A 23,302-nucleotide genomic window follows, 5' to 3' on the forward strand; every position below is an offset into this window, starting at 1 on the left:
TCTGACTACAGCTCATGTACTGTAGGTGGTCTTGATCCTTCCATCTTCGTCGAGGGCGTCCCAGATCTCTTCTTGATATACGGCTGTATTTAAGTACCAACTTGGGAATCCGGTTTATATGCGTTCTTTCCCGCTGTCTATGCCAGTTTTGTAGATACATTTGATATCTTCTAGTACGTTTTGTATTTTTAATTTTTGCCTAATTTGAACATTTCTCCGATGATCCATTCTTGTACAACCCTATAATAATAATAATTGAAATCACATTCATGTTGCGTCTAATTTTTTATTATCCCTCTAACTTAACACCAATAAATACTTCACATTCGTTTTTAAACCTTTAAATATATTGTTTTTAAATTCCACTTTTTACGTACGTGGACTGAAACTTATGTCTCTCCAATTTTGACTGTGAATTTTGTGAACAATAAATATTACTTGGTTTTTTAGGTTGCAAAACTTATAGCAACTCTGAAATCGATAAACCTTCAATCGAAATCGCAGCTGTCATCTTGACGATTGATGGTTTGCTGTGTTTTAGATGTTGAAAGCGAGGGGATAGCAGTGTACCACAGTCTAATATATAGAGTCACGAAGCTTGAGTTGTGAGGGTGCTAGGAACAATAGACTGTGCAGGTACTATTTCGCATTGTCTATAATGAGGCGATATTAGCGACCCTAGTGGTAAGCAACTATCTATGGATGCATATTTACTACGTACTGACTGTATATACTAGACTGTGAGTGTACTATGTCGCATCTCTACAACAGTAATATAGAATTCCTGGGAGAAAAATCTCTCCTGGATTATGTGCTTCGAAATAATCTGAATATCATAGTCCGATGTGCTATTATTGTTTTATTGTTACAGATTTCTTTACGAATTGTTGAAAATAGCTACTGAAAAATGTGCTGGTGCAGGAATTTTACGTATATAATCTTAGAAAAAACTTACTCATGGTACTTTTTATGTTATGAAACAAATCTCTCCAATAGTATATTAAAATAGAGACGACATGCCACAAAGGTATACAGAAACTTGTTATTTTTGTATTGTTTAATCAACAGTCCGAGACGGGTTGAAACCTCATAAGTGACACGAATAAGTCATCACTAATGAGGCTATTAAGCCAGGAGATAATGTGAAAGGGTGGCCAGTTTCTTTCCCCCTCCATTTCATACATCGCTGACCAGTAATATATTTCACTAATCAGACTTCAGATGTATACAAACAATTGTTCTTCCTCTGACACATATCGTCAAGTGAGATGTACTGCCTGATAATAGATGTACATTGTACACATCAGCCAGAACCTCAATCACAGGTAATGTTTTCTTTAGCATATTTTAAATCAATATTTATGGTACGCTCAAAAACGACATTTTTATGGTCACAAACTTTCCCTATACTTCATATAATGATAAAAAAGAATAGTACAATATTCCATGAAATTCCAAACACCATCAAGTATTTTCAGAATTAAACATAGCCTATATCATTGAACGAACCTTGTGTGAGTACCATATCGGCCATTGGTTTGCGATGAAATTCTCTGGTGACTATCTTGCTCCGTTAACAATATCCGAATTCACTGTTTCGGTCGATGTACAGTAGAACGTCTCGTTTAGGCACAGTGGAAACGTAAACGAAGTGCTGGTAACGTGTGGAGGGAGGACGAGCCGTACGATAAACACGATGGATGCACAAGGTTTTAGTTGCAACATTTATGGCGGAGCATTACTATAATTGAAATTATAATTTCCAAAGACACACAAAACAAAAGAACACAAATTGCATAACGTTATCATACACACATTATAACAAACAAGTTGTTTTATATTATATATGATAAAATATAAATTATATATTACATAATATTACAAATTTTGTATATAATATATATAGCACAAGCATGGGAAGACTTGTCCTATATTATAAACTATGCTTGTGCTACATTATATATAATAAAATATTACAAATTATCTTTATTATGTAATATATAGCACAACCATGGGATGACTTGTCATCTCAGACACTTAACAAGATGTTGGAATAAGATACGACCAGAATAAATTGAACTGGATAATTATGTTTAGGAAATAGTGTTGTCACTTCAGACCAATATACTGTAGTTTTGTTAATTTGGCCACAGAAGACGGTGATATTATGTTAGTCATACAGAGAATGAAATTCGTGACAGTAAAAAATACTGCTTGAAAGCAAAATCATATAAGTAGCAAATTCGACTTATTTTTATTGAATTATTTCAACGTTACAATTGCTTGTCTGTTAAAATATATATCTATATGATAACGTTATGCAATTTTTGTTCTTTTGTTTTGTGTCTTTTTGTAAAATATAATTTCAATTAATGCTTCGCCATAAATGTTGTAACTAAAACCTTGTGCATCCCTCGTGTTTATCGTACGGCTCGTCCTCTCCCCACACGTTTAATGAACTTTGTTTAAGTTTTCACTGTGCCTAAACGAGACGCTGTACTGTAGATGGTTGCGGTGATACGTCTCGTCGTTCTAGAGCTACTTAGTTCACGGAGATAGCGTGCACCGCAGCTCTCTTGCGTCCTGTGGTCCGCAGCATGGGTCTTGTGCTTATTTTATTCGTCTTGGAATGCCTTTCCTCCTGTTTTATTCGTCTCCACTTCTGTATATTTTAAATTTGAGGCATATGGAAAGTTCACAAAATTTTTACGACTGCTTTTGGAAAGCTGAGGGTCTAATTTACCACGCGTTTATCTAGTTGATCTCATCGCACTCGATTGATCTACACCTCAAACGTTCGGATCGGTTCAGTTTTTACGGAGTTATGCGAATAAAAATGGTCTCCGGAACGTAGTTTTCGAGAGATGTTTTGCACCAACCGTCTCGCCGGCCATGAAAGACCGATCGATTTCCTGCGGATGTTTGCGGCAACGAGACTGCTTTACCTACACGGTGGTATACTTTTCGTTTCGCTATGTTTGTTCAAAAGTTACAAGCGATATTATTGTAACTTTTTTGGATATCGTTATTGGACAATTGGCGACCTACCGTTTTCAGTACAAAGATGTAAAAAAAAATACAGCTGGAAGACCGGCATCGTAGAACAAGCGATATTATTGTAACTTTTTTGGATATCGTTACTGGACAGATGGCGACGTACGGTTTTCAGTACAAAGATGAAAAAAAAAAAGTACAGCTGGAAGATCTGCATCGTAGAACAAGCGATATTATTGTAACTGTTTTTGTATATCGTTACTGGACAGTTGGCGACGTACCGTTTTCAATATAAAGATGTCAAAAAATACAGCTGGAAGAACTGCATTGTAGTTTTACGGCACGTAAACGAATCCTGTCCCTAATAGAGGGCTCCAGGCTAAATTCTTCTGCTAAATTTCTTACCAACGTTGAATTTCAATGTTGAATAACTTGTGTTGTGTGATTGAAAACGTGGTTAAAAAGTATGTTTTGTATGAGATATCGAAGCTTCAGTCCCACAGCAGTATTCTGGCGCTGTTAAGTTAAGTTCTCAGCCAATACACTAACATATTTAATAAGCAGCCTTAGTGGAGCTCACCAGGCACAGCACTGACTTACAATGACTGCGTTCAGCCGGGACAGCACTAATTCAGCTATCCATTTTTGCCGAGTTACAGCAGCTGTGAGTTGCTGAGCGACCAGATTGCAAAATGTCTGCTGTGTTTACAAGAAACACGCCATTGTTCCGTCTAATCCGGAATATAAGACACCATTGGTTGTTGCCTACCCCCTCCACTTTCGCTGGCTTGCAAGGAAAAATAAAATCTACGAGAAATAGCGGCCGCTATTTCAGCGCTGTCGGTCAGCAAGGCGTTCAATGCTGTCACTATTTCAGCGCTACCTTAGCGTTGTCCAGACTGAAAGCAGCCAATGACTGTGATGATCCCAATGATGGTGGAGTCGTATTTGTGGTGAACAAAGTGAAAGTTCTGAGCATTTATCTCAAGATTCTCCCACTTCCCTCCTTTCCACCGTCAATCTCAATGTCAGTATTCATGATCATCATCATGATCGTCATGTGCCGTGCAGATGGCATGAGTTTAAGGGGGATGAAAGAACTTTCTAGTGGGATTTCACCGGAACCCTAAGCCTACATGGCTAAAAGGAGAGATGACATCACAGAATCACGATATCTACGAAAAATACGATGAAATAAATATAAACTGCCGTTCTGACTTCAACACAAATTCTTAAGTAAAATGACTTCTAAGGCACAATGAGCCCATTCGATGATGCGGGACTAATCATCGGTACCCACATAGATAAAAAAAAAGAAAAATTTATAATATGTTTTCCAAATTCGAGAGTAGTGGTTTAAAATACATGACGAATTTATCCTTCTTTATGTTCCGCTACTTATCAATTGATGATAGAATTATATTGGTAGTGAAGAGCAACTGCGATTATAGTAGGTTATATCACGACGCTTTAGGAACTATTAGTTATTTAGTGTTGACGAAATTCGTAATAGGGAGATGCCAGATTGACAAGATGAAGTGGAGGATTTGCCATGTATTACCTGACATTCGCTCTATGTTTGCGGAAAACTTAGAAAAAAATACAACCAGGCAATCAGCACAAGCGGGAATCGAACCAATGCCCTAGCGCTTCTCCGCTCCAGTAGGCATACGCACGCCTACTACAGCCTGAGGTACGCCGACGGCTCAGTTACTTTTTAAGAAGTTATTGAAATAAATAATTAAATAAATGACTGAAATAATGAATGAATAATGAATGAGTGAATAAATAAATAAACAAACATACGATTATATTAGATGGATATATACAGCTTAAATTATCTAATAAATAAGGACAACAGACTCAACTACACAACATTTCTAGGACTTTTTATAGACTCCAGTTTAACATGGGATAAGCACATCGAATACATATGCACAAAGCTATCAAGAGTTTTATATTTGTTAAAGAAATTAACGACTTGCGTTTCTCAAAATTATTTAAGATGTGCCTACTTTTCTTTCTTTCAGTCGATAATCCGATATGCCCTAATTTTCTGGGGAAATGGAACCAAAATTGGAAGCGTCTTGATTTTACAAAAGAAAGCCATTAGAATTTTATGTAAATCAAACTATCTGGAACATTGTCGGCCACTTTTCAGACAATCACGGATTTTAACAATCATAAATTGATATATATATATATATATATATATATATATATATGATCTAGTACTTTACACTCGACAAAATATCGACAATTACTCATTAGTGGTCAATATACATGATCATGAAATTAGAAATAGTGAACAAATTAATATTCCATATTGTAGATTACACAAGAGCAGCACAAACTTTTTAATTATGGGGATGAAATTATATAATAAGCTCCCAAGTCAATATTATAAATTACCAATCAATAGCTTCAAAACTAGATTTTACAATTGATTATTAAATAATCCTTTTTATTCTGTTGCCGAGTTTTTCAACACAAATTTGTATGAAATTGTATTTTAATAAATAAGTTTAATTGCAATTTAGTTAGTTTTCTTTAATTTAAAAGTTTCAAATTATTTCATGTTTTCATTGTATTATTTAAAATTTACTGTTTCTTTCATTAGTGTTTTTTTAATGTATTTATATGTTTTTCAATGTATTCTGACGAAGCCTAAAATTGTATGTCTAATGGCCAAATAAATTGAATTGAATTGAATTGAACTGAATTAAAACTTTTACGGTTTTCAGTCATAACACAATTAGTTACAACGCATAGCGATCGTACAGTCTATTGTACTTACTGATTCGTTAAGGGGAAGGATGATTCAATTTCCATTAATTTTCAGTCCGAAAGATATCACAGACATACTCCATACAATTCCATAGCCTAGTAGTTTCCAGACTGAAAAATCAAACGCCGTTCGAGTAATCGGGTCTCGCCCTAGATATCTCTAACATCGATAACTCGTCCATGATTGTGAGCATTACAGACAGAGTTGTACTTGGCTAGCCATCTCGTCTGATATCACTGAGGCTAGTAAGTCATTCTGTGGTACATTTTTGACGAAATGAAATGAGGTAAAAAATACAGATAAATTAAGGTTAGTAAAGTGGCATTTATAAAACTGAGGAAAACGTAAAAATGTTTGAGGAAGTCCTCAGTACCCTGATATATTAACCACAAATGATCCCTAGGAACTTCGGGCATCGAATTCGAGTTCGCAAAATTATAATTTCTCTTTGTTCTACTTAGATACTGAAGGTCTTTATTTTCGTACACAACTGAGAGAACTTCACAGAAGATTTGAAAGTAATATAGCTTTGAAATCGAATAGATAGTAACGATAGACCACGTCAATTCTGACTCTAGTGACACGCTCTGATGGCCACAACCTTGCGAAGCAGTAAAACGAAGAACTGGTAAACGAAGAGATAAATAACTAAATAACCAAGTAAGTAACAAATACAATAACCAATTACTATCGTAATGGAAAAAGCTTTCTTCTTTGAATTATTTAGAAAACTTTATAGCCAATAATATCGTATCAAATCATGAGAGAATTGGCCAACTCTGATAAAATCGCTCTTAGTAATGATATTTGCATTAACTCTTTATTCATTCAACAGTAGTTAAAAGCTATAACCCGCAGTCATAACGGAGGACGTGGATGAAGCCATCTAAGTGGGTTTTATGGCGCAGCGAAGCTGAACCAGTCGTTCCAAATCGCCGCGGTAACTTAATATCCACTACAATGTACTGCATTTTGTACGGAGTTTGCTCTCATACTTTTAGTAGTCCTTTATTGCGGTATTTTGTATGAAAATGTCCTCGTATTCTGGGGCAAATTCTGAGGTCTTATTACATAGCAACCCAGACTTGTTTCTTTCATTTTAATATCGCTATCTAAAACTAATTAAATGAGTTCACGAAATATGAACAATGTTTATTAATAATGGAAGGGTAATTGAGTTGTTGGAAATATTAACAAGTCGCTGTACCAGGAAACCAATTTAAAGTTTGTGTCTTACGAGGAAATAAACTGAATAATGAAAATGTTAACTACTAACGTCTTTGCTTCTTAAGCAATGTTTATTTACTTATTTGTTGTTTTTATAAGTTTCAATTTTCCGTATATGATTCTGATTAAGTTATGCAAAAAGGAAGTGAAATAACCCTGCATATTTTAAGAGTGAATAGCTCATGTTGCATGTAACAAAAAACTGTAATACCATATTGGTAGAAACAAATGTTTTTTTCCCAAATGTTTAACACTCCCTCATTCGGTAACTATTGCGAATTGGATCGTGATTTTTGTCCACATCGATAGAAAATCTAATAAAGAATCATTTATTAGTCTGTCGTATTCCAGTAACAAGGGCGGGTTAATGTAAATTTAATTTGAAAACCACTAATTTCAGGCCACTGAACGATGCAAACCACATCGCAATGTTGTAGCGAAAGAAGGGACCAAGAAGCAGTACATGTACGCTGAGTTCGTTAACCTCTTACATCTGTATTGCGATACGAAATGAGACCTTTAGTGGCGAAGTTGTCAGATTGCTGCAACTTCCAACTTAATTTTCTAATTAACCGTGTATTTAATCACAAAACGTAACATAGGTTTTCTATTCATTTAAACGTATCCTAATCGTGCCTTTCAGTCTGCAAGAAATATTTCACATCCACACTTTATAGTAAGTAAAGCACAGAAAAATTTGGTCTGCAGAATTTAATAAAACTTTATGAAATTAAGTGTACACTTTTATTCAGTTTGCGAGCGTTAAATGAATTATAGTAAACTTATGGAGGATAATTTTTGCCGAAAAAAGAGAAGATTTTATATTTCAGTTTATATGCTCAAGATGAATTCGATGTATTTGCAGAGTATTAATTGCGTAAAGAGAGTATTAACGATGATTATATATTTTACATATGTTTTTGTGTCGTGTTTGCATGCTTACTATTCTACGCGTTTAATGTATTTGAAGTGTGCTAATACAAAAAAATTACGCTTCATACAAAATGTATCACCAAACAAAACAAACGGTTTTTTTTTTTTTTTTTTTTCATTCAGATGAAATGAGATCTTAACATAAACATAAGGCAAAATAATACAGACGAAATTTCATCGTTAAATATACGTACATGAAAATGAAGCTTTCCATTTTGGCTCGAGGACATGGGTTTGATTCCCAAGATTGGCTGTGTACCAAATGTATTGTGTTTTACTGTCTTAAGAGCTAGAGTATATATCATACTGATTATACAGGGACATCATTTTATTTTTACTAACATTTCTAATATTAACCTGGCTATACCTTTACATTAACGGTTAAGAACCGGAAATACAGTTTGCTACCCCCTTCCACGACCGGAGTTCGATGATACTGGCGTAAAATACAAACAAATCACTTTACTAGGTATAGGAGGGAAGAAAATTAGTTCATTCATTTACGTAAACTAGCAAATATCGCGACTTTGAGTTTGATAATTTTCATTAGTTTTTTCTTTAACCACAATGCACTACTGTATTAACAATAAGTGTTTTCACTCACGAACTGAGCTATCCATTCGAACGTATTCATTATGCAGTGTATATTATACTGTCTACAGCGCATTAGCATATAATTGGGCTATAGATAATAAAGTTAAATTGAAAAGTAATCATAATATGGTTATTTAAACACATTTTTGAAAATGGTGGTCGTTCATTTCGATAAAGGCTTCAGTTATTATATTATCGCACTATAGAGTATTGTACCTAATTCCAATTATCAGTTTCGTTCTCCGTACTAGTAGCTCATGTTGAAATATTTCTGTACCTACTCTATAAAAGAGTACCTTACGCACTGTAAATTCAATCTTCACTTCTGCCCGATCCGAAAATATAAAATTACTCAGACATGCTATCTACTGTCCGTCAAAGTGGTTATGTCGCAGGGTCGTAGAAGGGAGGGAATCACGTGACATTTAATTACTTAACGAGGCCCTTTTATTTAAGTTATTTTAAACAGTTGTATAATATTACGTAGAAGTTCAATTCCTAACAGAAATTAATGTTTTCAGAAAAGAGCTAAGACACCCTAGCCACTCGCCTTTACAGAAGGGCGAGCAGAAGCTGATGGAGGAAACCGGGATGTAACGTAGGCAAACGGACGACAGTACCTGTGCGAAAATATGATTCAATATTGAAAGCTCTTTCGTCACTGGAAAACGCGAACATATTTCTGGAACGTACTATACTCACTAGCTCACTGCGGTCCCTATTTCTTATTATATGTTGTTGATTCATATAGCTCATAACAGAATGGGAAGGACCAAAGGTTTCTTGAGGGTTAGGGGCAGTCTTAGGAACTTGGTACCAAAATATTACTTTAAGGTTAAGTGAAGTCAAACATACAGATCTATTGCACTAGCATATTATACTGTGTTCATAAACAACCCACAGTATATCCGCAACTATGGGTGAATGACCTATACTAAAATACAATAAAATGCATATTCGAGAAACCACTTTCCTTACATACTAACGTTCACAGCGGAGTCATTCAGTTTACTTCAGTTTAGTCGGAGTACTGCTTTGATCGTTGCGATGAGAGGATGTATTCTTACGTAGCTAAGCAGTTGATTAGATTACCTAATTGAGTCTGTGTGAAATACATAAGTGTGTCAGTGTTGTTTCGTGTGTGACTGCTAACGCAACTCAACTTGCGACCTACCAAAGATACCTCCAAGAAGTGCTTTTCCGCCATACAAGGTAAGAATTTGAAGTGGATTGGACCGTGTGACTTACGTCTCCACCTTGACTGCATCAAATTTGGCGATGCTGAATGTTAGGAATTTACGTAGGGTGAATCCTCCGTCTATCGATGTGAAGACTGTTTAACAACAGCAAGATCGATGCGGGGTGATGCACACCAGTTCGTGGCAGTCTACTTCCTGGATCTACCGATCAATCCCCGGTGAGTGTTCAAAGTTCCACCAACAATAAGTAACAAACAAAAAAGATTCTATCTCCTGTGAGAACATTCTGTCTCTCAGAGTTAAGCAATACTGAGTTTCTAGCACTGCAAATAGAGAGAGTTCGATTAAATACTCAAAACATAGTTGATACACTAAATCAAGTTCTTGGCTACGTCAAAACATTTGAATCTGACATAGAAGATTAAAAAAAAAAAAAAGAGAATTCCCTTATTAAGAATCGAGTATCTTTGCTTGTAGGTGATAATATCGGCAAGGTCACGGAATCACCACGCATTCCATCACAATTACATGCATAATTTAGTGCTCGCGACAAGCAATAAGCAAATCCAACGTAATCATAACATTGCTACATCTCTGAATTTTTCTTGGATTATTTTACGACGCTGTATTCAACATCTAGGTTATTTAGCGTCTGAATGATATGAAGGTGATAATGCCGGTGAAATGAGTCCGGGGTCCAGCACCGAAAGTTACCCAGCATTTGCTCGTATTGGGTTGAGGGAAAACCCCGGAAAAAACCTCAACCAGATAACTTGCCCCGACCGGGATTCGAACCCGGGCCACCTGGTTTCGCGGCCAGACACGCTGACCGTTACTCTGCAGGTGTGGAATTACATCTGTGAATGCTGGGAATTCAGATAACACTGAACATTCCGTGGCTGAGGACGTTGCTTGCAATCCTAGCACCTCAAGCAAACCTAATCACAAAACGAGGTCATAACGGTAACAAACAATAACAAGGCCACCGCTCCTAGGGAAACCAAAACATTCAATCAGAATAATGATGAAACCGAATGGAACACTGTTGGAAAGAAAAGATCTACTAGTAAAAACAAAAGAATTGTAGTTTGTAACAAATCAATTACCAAAGATGTTGGAATAAAAACAGTTTCTAAGAAAGGATACCTATTTGTCTCCAGATTAGACCTAACCACAACAGTGGAAAGTTTAGAGTTCTTTGTGAAAGAAAGTTTCCCGGAGGCACAATGTGAGCCAGTGAAATCAAAATTTCCAAATTCTTATGCATCTTTCAAAATTACAATAAATTCCGATAATATTGCACGAGCTTTGAACACCAATATCTGGCCGCAAGAAGTTCTGATTACTAGGTTTTTTCAAAGGAAACGCCACCAAACGCAAGCCACATAAAAAATACTCCACATCATCACCAAATGATAAAAATAAAATAATAACAATACATTGTTTACACACCATCTCAATATACAGAGTTTGAATAACAAAATTAATCTCTTTGCAAACTTTCTTTAACTAGACACCTATTCAACTTTATGCCTTACGGAACTTTGGTTGCGTGACTATAATACTGACTATATGAATTTTTATAGTTTTATAGTATAGTGATTATTTTGAAAGATCTAACCACATTCATGGAAGATCAGCTATTTTTGTAAAAAAAAAAAAAACTTAGATTTCATTTCCATTGAAATTAATGAACTGAAAATAGGAGTAATGACTGACTCTTTTAAATTGATAATTATTTGTATTTATAGAATACCAAGTCGTGGATATTCAAATATTCTTTTTTCATTCAACTCAAAAAGCTTCTTCAAATATTCACTAAATGGCCAAATTACACAGTAGTAATCGGGGATTCGAAAATTCTGACTTTGATGTCTTAACAGAGAAAACAACCGTACTTGACCTATGAAAGCTATTGAGACAATTTAACTGCTATCCAGGAACTTATACTCCAAAAAGAAGAAAAGCATTCCTCGATAACAATTTTATAATTAGTCAGCGAGAATAAAATACCAATCAGGTAAATAATTTTCCATATTCTGACCACCCTGCTATCATATTGCAATTAAATATTCATTTGAGAAGCGGATATAACCAACCTCAAATTATTAAAAAGCGTTTATTTACCGCTGAAAGAGTAATGAATTTTTGATGTTATATAAACAATATTGATTGGGAATCCATCTTCAATGTTCAAGAGCCAAATGCTGCTCAAACCTTTAATACGTTTTTAATTTGATTTTAGAATATTTTAATTTATCATTTGAAGTCAGAAAGCAATCATTGCCCGGTTGCCTTCTTCACAACTGAAGGCTGATTAGTGAGCTTCGGTCAGAATTTTACAAGGTCACAAATAATATTTTCCTGAGAAATGTTATCATAATTAGTTTCGAAACGTAGGAAATTATACATTCAACGCATGCTGGAAACAAGAAATACACCGTATATCAACCAACACGAAAGCGTGAAACCAATTCTTTATAATTTAGATATATATATATATATATATATATATATATATATATATATATATATAATTATACAAAGTTAATGGTATGATAATTCTTAAATGTTTATATTTATACCTCTTTAAAAATATAAGATATTTCAAAGATATTTGTTAATGTAAACTACCTTGTTTGAACAAAATAAAATACGTTTCAAGTAAGGATACGTTAATTAAAAAAAAAACATTATGTGAAACCAAGCCCCAAAATGTTTTTCTCAAAATCTTCTGGATTATAGGCATAATTTTGTAGATAATTTCACTAATACTAGTAGAGTCCACCGCTGTGGAGTAACGGTTAGCATGTTTGATCGTGAAATGAGCGGGCCCGAGTTCTTATCCTGGTTGAGACAAGTTACCTAGTTGAAGTTTCTTCAGTGATATCCCCTCAAACCATTAAGAGTAAATATTGGGTAACTTTCAACGCTGGACCCTGGACTCATTTTGCTGACATTATCAATTTCATGCGACTCAGACGCTAGATAATCAACGCAGTTGATAAAGTGTCGTAAAATAACCAATTTAAAAAAATACGCATAGTAGCCTATTGAAGACGCGTTACATGCGTTATAATATCCTGTGTAAAATGCAATCTAAAAGAAAATAGAGCAACTTCGTGGAATGAGATAGGATGTAACACTTCGGCAACATGTTACATCCAACCTTTTTTCCACTGAGGTACTCAATTGTTAGAGTCTGTTTTATGTCATACTGATTTCAAGTGTATCATATCTGGATAAATTCGTTGATACTGAATATGAACCATATATGACCAATAATTTATGAAAAAAAAAACTATAACTGATTGAGAAACGAATCAACAAAATCCCACAATTGGATGTCGTTCAAGGAAAGCAGTCAGAGGGAGGAGAACGTTTAAGATTGTCGAAGTCATATTGTATATAGCAGTGGTGGGCAAAATGAACGCAACCCACAAGACAGGATTTAAATGGCAACTATTTACTGTGGGAGGGGTTGTACTCTACAGTGCAGTGACGGATTTACGGACAGTTGCGCCACTACACTCTTACCTACCATATGTAATTAGAATAGTCCATTGACGTGATATTTAATTAATCATTTTTCAGAGCAATTTCTTGGAAATTGGGATTTATATCTGTGCATGCTATTTTCAGTTGCGCAAGGGGATGAGCATCGCTCAAGCGGGATCTGTGGCTGGACTTTATAAATTTCATTCTAGAAAACAGCTGTTCGCACTGGTAGGTTGATGAATACAAACCGCCATTTCCCATAATTATGGTCCTGGAACACAACTATGGTCCACGGTACAACCATTCAAAGATCATTGTAGAAGTAACTCAGACCGTTCGTTGATAGCTGCAGTGACTTGAATTCAAACTACAGTACAGCAAAAATATAGATAAACGACGTACTACATTATGGAATACAAAATTTGAATAGTTGTATCATGGCCAATAGTTATGTTCCAGGACCATAGTTATGGGAAATTACGGTACTCATTATTTTTAATCAAACTGTCTAAGCAGTGGATATGTAGTGCTGGACATCCATTAAAAAATTTTATCCCGCTTTCAAGAAGCCATCATTCTGCAAATCCAGTACCTCTAACTCCAATCCTGGGATAACATTTTACAATTTAAACATGAAAAGGCGTGGCAAAAATATTGAAATCTTTCTCCATCCTTTGAAAATCACTGAATCTGTGTTCTTTGAACTCGTATAACAGGTGGTCTATTTTAAGAATGTAGGCTACATATTTAAGTTAGCGTCCTGAATATTTGTAACTGATCCTAAACATGAGAAATGAAAGAACTGCCTTTCTTGCAAGTGTGATATCCTCTCCATTCATATGATTCTGCGAAAGACATTGTATCACTAATGAAGCTCCGAAGTACAGCAATCCAGTATAATCCGCCACGTACACGCGCAGTATTTTCATGGAGTGGGGGAAGGGGAAGGTAGGGGGTAAGTTTGATGCTTCGCTGAGGTCTGAGGCAATGCCGCAGGAATGCCCGCCATTGGTATATAGGAATAAATAGAAAGTCTAAACAATACAGGGTAAGTTTTAAGTCCACCGACAAACTTCAGGGGGTGATTCCTCACTGAAAATGTAGCACAAAAGTTCACATCATCTAGTGTCCGGAAATGCATAGTTTCCACGGTAGATGGCACTGACGACATTCTCTCATAACTTGCAGTGTGCGTTTTGTGTGTTGCAGATAGTATGATTTAAGCAACGTAAAAGCACAGTGCTCCGATATTCATTCCAGGAACAAGCCGACATGGTGTTCGTGTATGGCCAAGCAGATGGAAACGGTCGAGAGGCAGCACGGATGTACTGAGTCACGTGCCCTGACAGACAACACCACCCACATCACACAACATTTGGAGTCATTTTTCGGCGTTTGCGGCCACCCTGCACGTTCGTCTGTCTCAAAGGACCCATGCTCACTCAAACGCCGAAAAATGGCTCCAAATGTTGTGTGATGTGGGTGGTGTTGTCTGTCAGGGTACGTGGCTCAGTACATCCGTGCTGCTTCTCGACCGTTTCCACCTTCTTGGCCATACACGAACACCATCTCGGCTTGTTCCTGGAATGAATACCGGAGCATTGTGCTTCTTCGTTGCTTAAATTACACTATCTGCAACACACAAAACGCACACTGCAAGTTATGAGTGAATATCGTCAGTGCCATCTACCGTGGAAACTATGCATTTCCGGACACAAGGTGATATGAACTTTTGTGCTCCATTTTCGGCCAGGAATCATCCCCTGAAGTTTGTCGTTGGACTTAAAACTCACCCTGTATAAGAATATTAAAACGAATTATGGTTAGCAATGAAATGGTTTTCGAAAAGAATTACATTAAAACTATAGAAGAAGTAGATGACTTTTTTATTTCGACTGTGGGCCAACTTCGTTTTTGAGCTTACGACTCTATTCCAAATGTCAGTACTCACCATTTTGGGTTTGCTGCCTATGTTGTTGAGGTCTTGCAGCGGCATACCGTTGCGCAGGGTGCAGTAACCCGTATAGCCCGCCGGACCCCCAGGTGGTCCCTGCAGACTCTGCTGCAGCAGACTTCGTGACGGAGATGTGGTCTCAATCGTTGATATGTGTTGGCGCTTGCGGACGTAGTCCCCGTGCTCTTCCGGTTCAACTGTGGACATGAACAGCCATTAACACCAATGCACGCTCGGAAACGCCCACACTGTGTAGTGGATGCGTCCCTCTTGGTTGAGGGTCGCCTCTTCGAAGCTCTTCCGGACGATAAAATCACTGTACGGATTACTCATTAGTTCATTACACAGAAAGTTGGAACCAATTAACTAGCAATTTAATGGAACTGCTCTTTCCCAGTAAAAGACATTTCTTTCATAGTTCCTGAAATATTTTTTTAAAGATCAGTCATATTTCACTATCTAGTTATACATTCGCCTTCCCCAAGCATTTGTTTTTAAAACCAGTCATATCTGACTACCTGACGATGCCTCCGCTGTCTTCGAACTATTTTTTTTTATCACTTTAAATATTGCTGTTTCTGGTTTCCTTTAAGTTCTTATGCTTTTAAACATGGTAATTTAATGCTACCTGATTATTAGAGTGAAGTGAAAATATGAAGTTTATGGAATCAACATGTAATACCAGGAAGAAGTTGTGGGGTGGTATCATAAAGAAAAATGCAATTTTTTTTCTCTAGCGTAATATTTAGAGGTGCCCCAAGAGCACCATATTTTGAAATTTTCGCAAAATTTGGAGGTTCAGATTTTTTAACAAGAGAACATTCTCCAGTGGTTTAATGTGAACAGGATACTAGCAAAATGTTTAAAAAATATATTATGTTAAAAGACTCTGCATATTTTTGGTCCCCTGTTATTTCTTCTTGAAATGTCACAGAAGCCTCAATTTATAAGAAAATTGGTCTTAATCACAAAATTCTTAGGTAATTAATGGAAATTCATTCTTCTGATAATGTTGCAGGGTGTTTAAATCAGAACAATGGCTCTAATTAAGACCTTCTGCCCTGTATTCGGAATGCTGGAGGGGCTGAACCCATCACAATTACCTACTATCATGACGTAATGAAATATTATCTATGGATAAAAAATGAATTAAAATCTGACTTCAAATCAAAGAACCTACTGTTGGAGAGATTTCAGAAAGAGTTTCTATCAAAAGTAAGGGAATCTGGATAAAGGCATCTATTCCGACAGTCAGTCATACGAGAACATTACAATTGATTCGTGCTTACCATGATCAATACAGAAAAATACTGTTTACTGCAACCCCAATTTGAAGTATTCCAAATAAAGTTTAAATATGTGATTTTACAGGAATTCACAAGCTATATAATGAAAAACAAAATAATAGAACAAATACACAAAAAGGCAATATATATATATATATATATATATATATATATATATAATTTTAAGAAATTTCAAAGCCCTTGGGGCACATCAAAAATTAAATATAGAAACTCCATATTTTTCACACTTCTAAGTGAAACGACCGATTTTTTAAACTATTACATTTAGAAAACAAATAGGAAACAATTTCATGTGTAGATTCACTCTAGCCTAGTGATTGTGTCTCTACGCCTCATCAATGTTTGTTTTCAAACTGGATATTATCAAAATTGTATTTCAATGAATAAATATGATATAATTAACGTTAGCCTAGACCAAAACAAATTATGTCCTTACTCCTTTCTTCAATAAGGATCAAAATTTCAGTATTCTTATGTCCTTCAGATACCTTTTAGTAAACAAGTAACAATGAGACCTCTGAAGAATTATACCAAGGGTAGAAGTATGGCCTTGTCATCTCGCGCAGATTGCATGGCCGGCAGCACGTGGAAATCTTACGGGATAGACGCATTTTCGTGCATAGCTCATACAAGATCATGCTTCCACCACAATGAAACGCCTTCTAGAATATTACGATGCATGTGGTACATGAACAAGCATTCAAAGAACTAGATGTCGACAGAGAAGTTGATTGCTATCTTTTCTGATTAATCAGACATTCTTTCGAGCAGAAATTACATTTAACCCTTGATTTGATAGAAGGAACAATTGTTACGGTCGTATTTGCTAACTAAAATCTATAACCACTAATTATACTAATGTATACTAATAGTTATTACTCGACCAAGGCGAGTGGAGCCGCTGGCGTAATGTGAACTATCGTGATGCGGTATTACGAACGCAGGAGTAGTAGCACCACGGCTCCGAGCTGCAGGACTGCACTGGCCTTGGTCGAGTAATACATGAATTCGTAAATTTATATTCAATACATTTGTTTTAAATATTATATTACGGTATATGGTTTGAATAATAGCCACAGTAATCAATATGAAAACAGACATAAGGAGAAAGATACTAGCAATTTAGAAGGACGGTATTTATTTTTTATTTAACCAACATTGTTCTTGACTTCCACATTTTTCAATCTGTGTAACACTGGAGTGTAAGGCAGTAGTACTAACACTAGTAGTAGTTGTTTACTGGTGTTTTGGATTATATACTTTATGTAGTTTTAAAATTCAAGGAGAGTGAAAAATAAGTTAGCTAGGAAATTGTGTCTAGAGATCTCTGTTAAGCATAGGACTGTTTTATATGCTGTAAATTTAAGTTACGGGAGCCACAGATTAATTTCGCTACCGGCAGAAGCAATATTTTGAATTTTACTTTAATTTTAACCAACATGAGACATAATGTCAGTGCGATACGACTATATTTCCGTTATATTTCATATGAGGACTAAATGGGAAAATGTGGTCAATAAATATAAATTAGACCATTTCTGGTATACGGTTTTCGAAATAAATACTAATGGATGAAATTTTGATATATTCACTGAAAATTTTTATATATCAGCCTAAAGGGAAAATGGACTACTTCCCGATGTGTAATGTTTTCCTCGTTACTATAAGTATAATCAATATAAATAAACTATAAACGGGTTCATTACCATATCCCCTTAACCTCTACATTTAGATTATTTTAATGTACCGAAGTACATATGATATTTCCATGCAGATATTCTGCGTTATTATACGATGAAAGAGTAATGGAACGGAGAAAAATTATCTCCGTCGGATCCCGGCCAACTAGTCACTCGTAACGAGTGCACCTCAGCACATGTGTGTATTTCAGTCCTACGTTCATAGACATCTATGACGTAGTGCAGAGGGCGACCACTAGAGGGAACCCAAGAGTTGGAACTTAAACTGAGACGATTCTGTCCGACACCGGGATGGGTATCCGGCGTGGCTTAGTGGATAAAGAATCAGCACGTAGAGCTGAAAACCCGGGTTCAAATCCCGGTACCAGAGAGAATTTTTCTCCTTTCCATTACTCTTTCATCGTATGATGACGCAGAATATCTGCATGGAAATATCATATGTACTTCGGTACATTAAAATAATATATATGATATGCGTAAATCACTTCGTGATTTAAGACGGCGCTTATTCCGTCGGATCCCGGCCAACTAGTCACTCATAGCGAGTGCACCTCAGCACATGTGTGGACTTCAGTTCTACGTTCATAGACATCTATGACGTAGTTCAGAGGGCGGCCACTAGAGGGAACTCAAGAGTTGGAACTTAAACTGAGACGATTCTGTCCGACACCGCGATGGGTATCCGGTGTGGCTTAGTGGATAAAGATCAGCACGTAGAGCTGAAAACTCGGTTTCAAATCCCCGTGCCAGAGAGAATTTTTCTCCGTTCCATTACTCTTTCATCGCATCTCTACACGTAGGTTTCTCTTAATCCTTAGTCATGAGACAAGACGAAATATTTCTAAATACAGACACTAACGGGATAAAAAAAAAAGGAGTGGTAAAAATGTTTAAAATTCGTCGATTTATTTTTTGAATCAGCAGACAAAGACATCTTTCTAGAATTGAGTTACGTTTTTTAGATTACAGTTTTTCAGACTTTATTCCCCATGAGAGTTAAAAGCGGAGAAAACGGGAGGTTGAAAGTTTTCAAAATTCACTAATGTATCTTTTCAACTGGCCAACATAGGGCCATAGAGTTTAAAACTAATTTGGAATGGACTGTTTTCAGAATTTTTCGAATACAATCCCAGAAGGTACTCGAGAGGAGGGAGGGGTGGGTGAGAAATCTCATGTTTTCCGGTGTCTACGAAATTTGTTATCTGAAGGTTTTTTGGTCAAATAATACGAATATGATTTTTTTTTTCTTCCGAAGTTATGAACAAAAGTACAATTTGACATTTGGGCGGTTTTCGAGCCACAAAATACGAAAATGATAATTTGTGCGAATTAATTATGGTTGATTCACTACTATGAATTATATCTAAAATACCGACACCATCGGGTAAGGCACATTCACAGACGAACTGAGGAAATTCATACAAGAGAACTGTAGGTGTAACGGAAGTTTACAGCTGTCATTCCATAACAGTTTATTTCGTGTTCTAGAGCAGAATGCCAAGAACTTGAATCCAACAACCGTGAACATATAAATCATCAGTTAATCAAAACTTGCTCATCCTAAGTTAGATGAATGCTTTAGTTACAAACCAGTGTTATACCACGGCAATAGTGGAACTAAGTCGTATGATTCAATCAAGTAGATTTCAAGTGTTTTTAGTGGTTGCAAGGTTTGTTTGGTGTTGTTTGTGAGCCACTAGGCAAGTTTTCTCTGTATGTGATTCCGGAAGCATGTGTGTGTGTTTGGAGAATTTGCAAGTACCGGTGTTTCTTTATTACACTATTTCTTGGGAAACTTTTATCTATTGTCCGTGTCTAGAATCTGTACACCTACCTAGAAGACAAAACAAGTCCTCTGCGCAAGCGGTGTGTGGATGGCTGGGACAATAACCGCTCTGGCGGGAAAACCATTGATTGGAGGGAGCGAGCTATGATGTCACATTATGACACGCGAATTTTACCTTTTAGTGACCACGCGCCAACGCTGCCCGCAACACATTCCCGCAGTATCAGGCTCCGCCCATTTGCTTCTCTCCTTCTCCACTCAAATACACCGGCTATGCTACAGATTCCAGACACGGATTTCAGAAGAAGAAACAGTACAATTGCATGCTGGCAATTTTGTTGAACAAATTAAGATTAATATTTTAATGGGATATTTGATGTGGCCAGTAATGACTGATAAGAATTTGTGCTGTAAAATGTCTTTCTTTCCAAAAGGACATTCAAAGTTTTAGCTAGATCTATACTTTGGATGTTTGAACGGAGCGTTACGAATTGTAGCACTACCATAAATGATGTTATGAAAGCAATACGAAGAATTTTCCTACCTGCTGAATCTGTAATTTCAATCGACGTATGAAGAAAGTCCTACCGTTGACCGGAAATCAATAATTAATACATTTAAATAATAAGATGAAGAACATTCCAATAATAACGCAAATTCACTGTTTGAAAAAAGAATATAATCTCCTTGGACAGATGTATACCACAAGTTCTTTGCAATCAGAAATTGTGCAGTTCAATACCCTTCATGGATATACGTACGTGCCAGACATCATAAGAGCAAGTGAGCTCATCAATGAGAGATGGGCTTATTTGTATGACAAGATATTTCATTTTCTACCTGAAGACAAGAAAGATATGCTTTGTTTAAAACTTTCATTCCTATATGCAGAAGGAGACAAATTAGTAGCTCCACCGCCTTCTTTACCCACTGAATACAAATAGAAGACGGAAGACACCTACTCCGAGAAAACTACTTCCTAGAGAAAGTAATCGTCCTACATGTGGTTACTGTAAGAAGACTGGTCACATAGATCAGGCAGTAAAAGCTGTGGTCATTTATTCAAAAACACAGAGATTAAAAAGAGTATCATATCCGTGTCATTCGTAAAGATCACTGTATTAATCGTTAAATATCGTCGGTTTTGAAGAGAAACATATTAAGTAAAAAATATTACTTTTGAGCAAAAGTCGTATATACTGCATATAAACTTATAGTTGGAAAATAAAATACACTTAAAGTGAAACAACTTACTAAAATAATATTCTGAGAATTCAGTTTTGTCAGAAAAATGCCTCTTTTCTCAGAAGTAATAATTTTGACTTAATGTGTTTTGCGACAAAAAGAAACGGGAAATGTGAACTGTTGTGTAAATAAACAGATGAAAACAAAAGCCTTAAACTATATTTTGATTTCTTCTGGAAATGAAGGACTAAATAAAATGTATCAATGAAACAGAAAAAAACATAAGCAGTAAGTTGCGTCTGTAATCAAAGTAATGAATATTGAAATATAATAAATTTAGAAACCTCTATTCTGGAAAATAGCTTCAGTTTTGGAGGTATGATCATTCTTGAATCTAATAATTCCTTCAATGATTATGTTAAACCCTAGATCATATATAAAACAGATTGACCAAGCTTATATTAAATTTAGACGCAACTGGAAAATAACGGACGCTATGCGTCGCTAGTGTCGAGAAATGAGCTTGCAATAACAAACACTAGATGGCAGAGTACCTGAACAGTACATAGAGTAATACGACTGTGGGATGACTTTTTTACGTCATGCCACCTCCAAATTTCTTTCTCATTGTAATGTGAGGTTATGTTACAATAAGACTTTGATGTGTCGCTAAATTGTAGTATACAGAAGCTTGTTTTACCCAAATTCATCAACACACATAGATGACATTTTGGTACATGGCTGATATAATGTTGTTTGCGTTCAATATATAATCTGTCATCATTTGATGTACGAAATCTAATTGTTTTTAATTTTCAGTATACAATACCTCCCTAGCAACAATTATCACAAAATACTAAAAAGAGCAGATTTGTCTGCGTTTGTTGAATGCACATCATGATGCTCACGAAAAGGCACTAATTTATTTTGTGTGAACAAGATTACAATTTTTGAATATGAAGGAAAAGCAGATATCCCTTTTCTGAAATTTATCCGAAAGGGGAAGAATTACAACTCCCTCCCCGCAAACATGTTTCCTCTTTTCTAGGCCTATATGTTTTCATTTTACAGGTGTATTATATGATGCGATATGGAAGAAGATAAATAATAACTGTACGTTTCTCGTCCACATTAAATTCAACGTGTTCATAACGTAGACCTGATATATTGCTTCATGTAGGCTACACAGCTGGCAGTGTTCTTTTTACGAATAAGCGGTCGTACTAATCATTTTCTTTTCATCTGAACTATTGCTAGAATATGCGTTTGTGTTTTTATTTGCTCTGTATGTTGTTAAATAACTACTGAACATCGTCTTTGGTTAACAAATTGTTCTAGTATTCGTTTTATATCAGTCTTACGGTATTGAATTATGTCCATAACGTGGGCGAGATATTATCAGGCTGGAAAATTCGCTCTGAATGCATTTTTTACACAATTTTCTAATTTTCAGCAGATTTACGATACCCTGTGCGGTTTCTCTGCCAATGCAGAGTTAATTGCAATATACGGTAATTCTGTTATTTTCCTGACACTTTTATATCCGTTCTCAAACGTACTTATTTAGATTCTTTACCCTACTGTAGGTATTTTGCTCTCTACAAATCATCGTTAGTCAAATGAAATAGCCTATAATAGTTGTTTGCAACGAATTAGTAGACAACCTCAATCCCTCCTGACCGCCTCCCTTACGAATTCCTTTCTCACTTTAATCAAATTTACTTTATACCGGTCCTTAAATTACTGAAACTAGTGCTGAGGTAGTTACGGTGATTTCTGAAGTGAAAATCGTTCAATTTATAAGGGTGAAATCAAAAATAACTTTTGTAGCCTTTCCTTGTCCTTCATTGGAAATTTGAGTAACTTCATATGACGACAATATTTCTTCCTTCTTCTACAGTTAACATAATCGCAGATGGGCATTTCTAAATGAAGTTTGTTACACAGAAACCTTTGAGACAATATTGACACTTAAAGTTCTTTATATAGTTCATCTATAAGAGTTAAATTAGCGCTGAGGTAGTTTCCTTCATACTCAGCTTATTCACCTTACATACATGAGTCTGTAACAGGTTAGGTTTGGTCAGTGCTGTCATGGTAATTTTTTTCTTGGCCATACACCCCACCCCTTGTTTTG

The 23,302-nt window shown here is 35.9% G+C and overlaps 1 protein-coding gene across 1 annotated transcript in view; it reads right to left on the bottom strand.

Annotated features, from left to right (window-relative positions):
• Window positions 1-23,302, bottom strand: part of side-VII (sidestep VII) — a 1,274,787-nt gene that overhangs the window by 52,544 nt on the left and 1,198,941 nt on the right. Inside the window, exon 11 of the mRNA XM_069832114.1 lies at window positions 15,185-15,384. Within this exon, the coding sequence (XP_069688215.1) occupies window positions 15,185-15,384 (200 nt within the window). The remainder of the gene's footprint in view (window positions 1-15,184; window positions 15,385-23,302) is intronic.

The sequence above is a fragment of the Periplaneta americana genome, chromosome 8 (assembly GCF_040183065.1).
Source record: "Periplaneta americana isolate PAMFEO1 chromosome 8, P.americana_PAMFEO1_priV1, whole genome shotgun sequence".
Taxonomy (NCBI): domain Eukaryota; kingdom Metazoa; phylum Arthropoda; class Insecta; order Blattodea; family Blattidae; genus Periplaneta; species Periplaneta americana.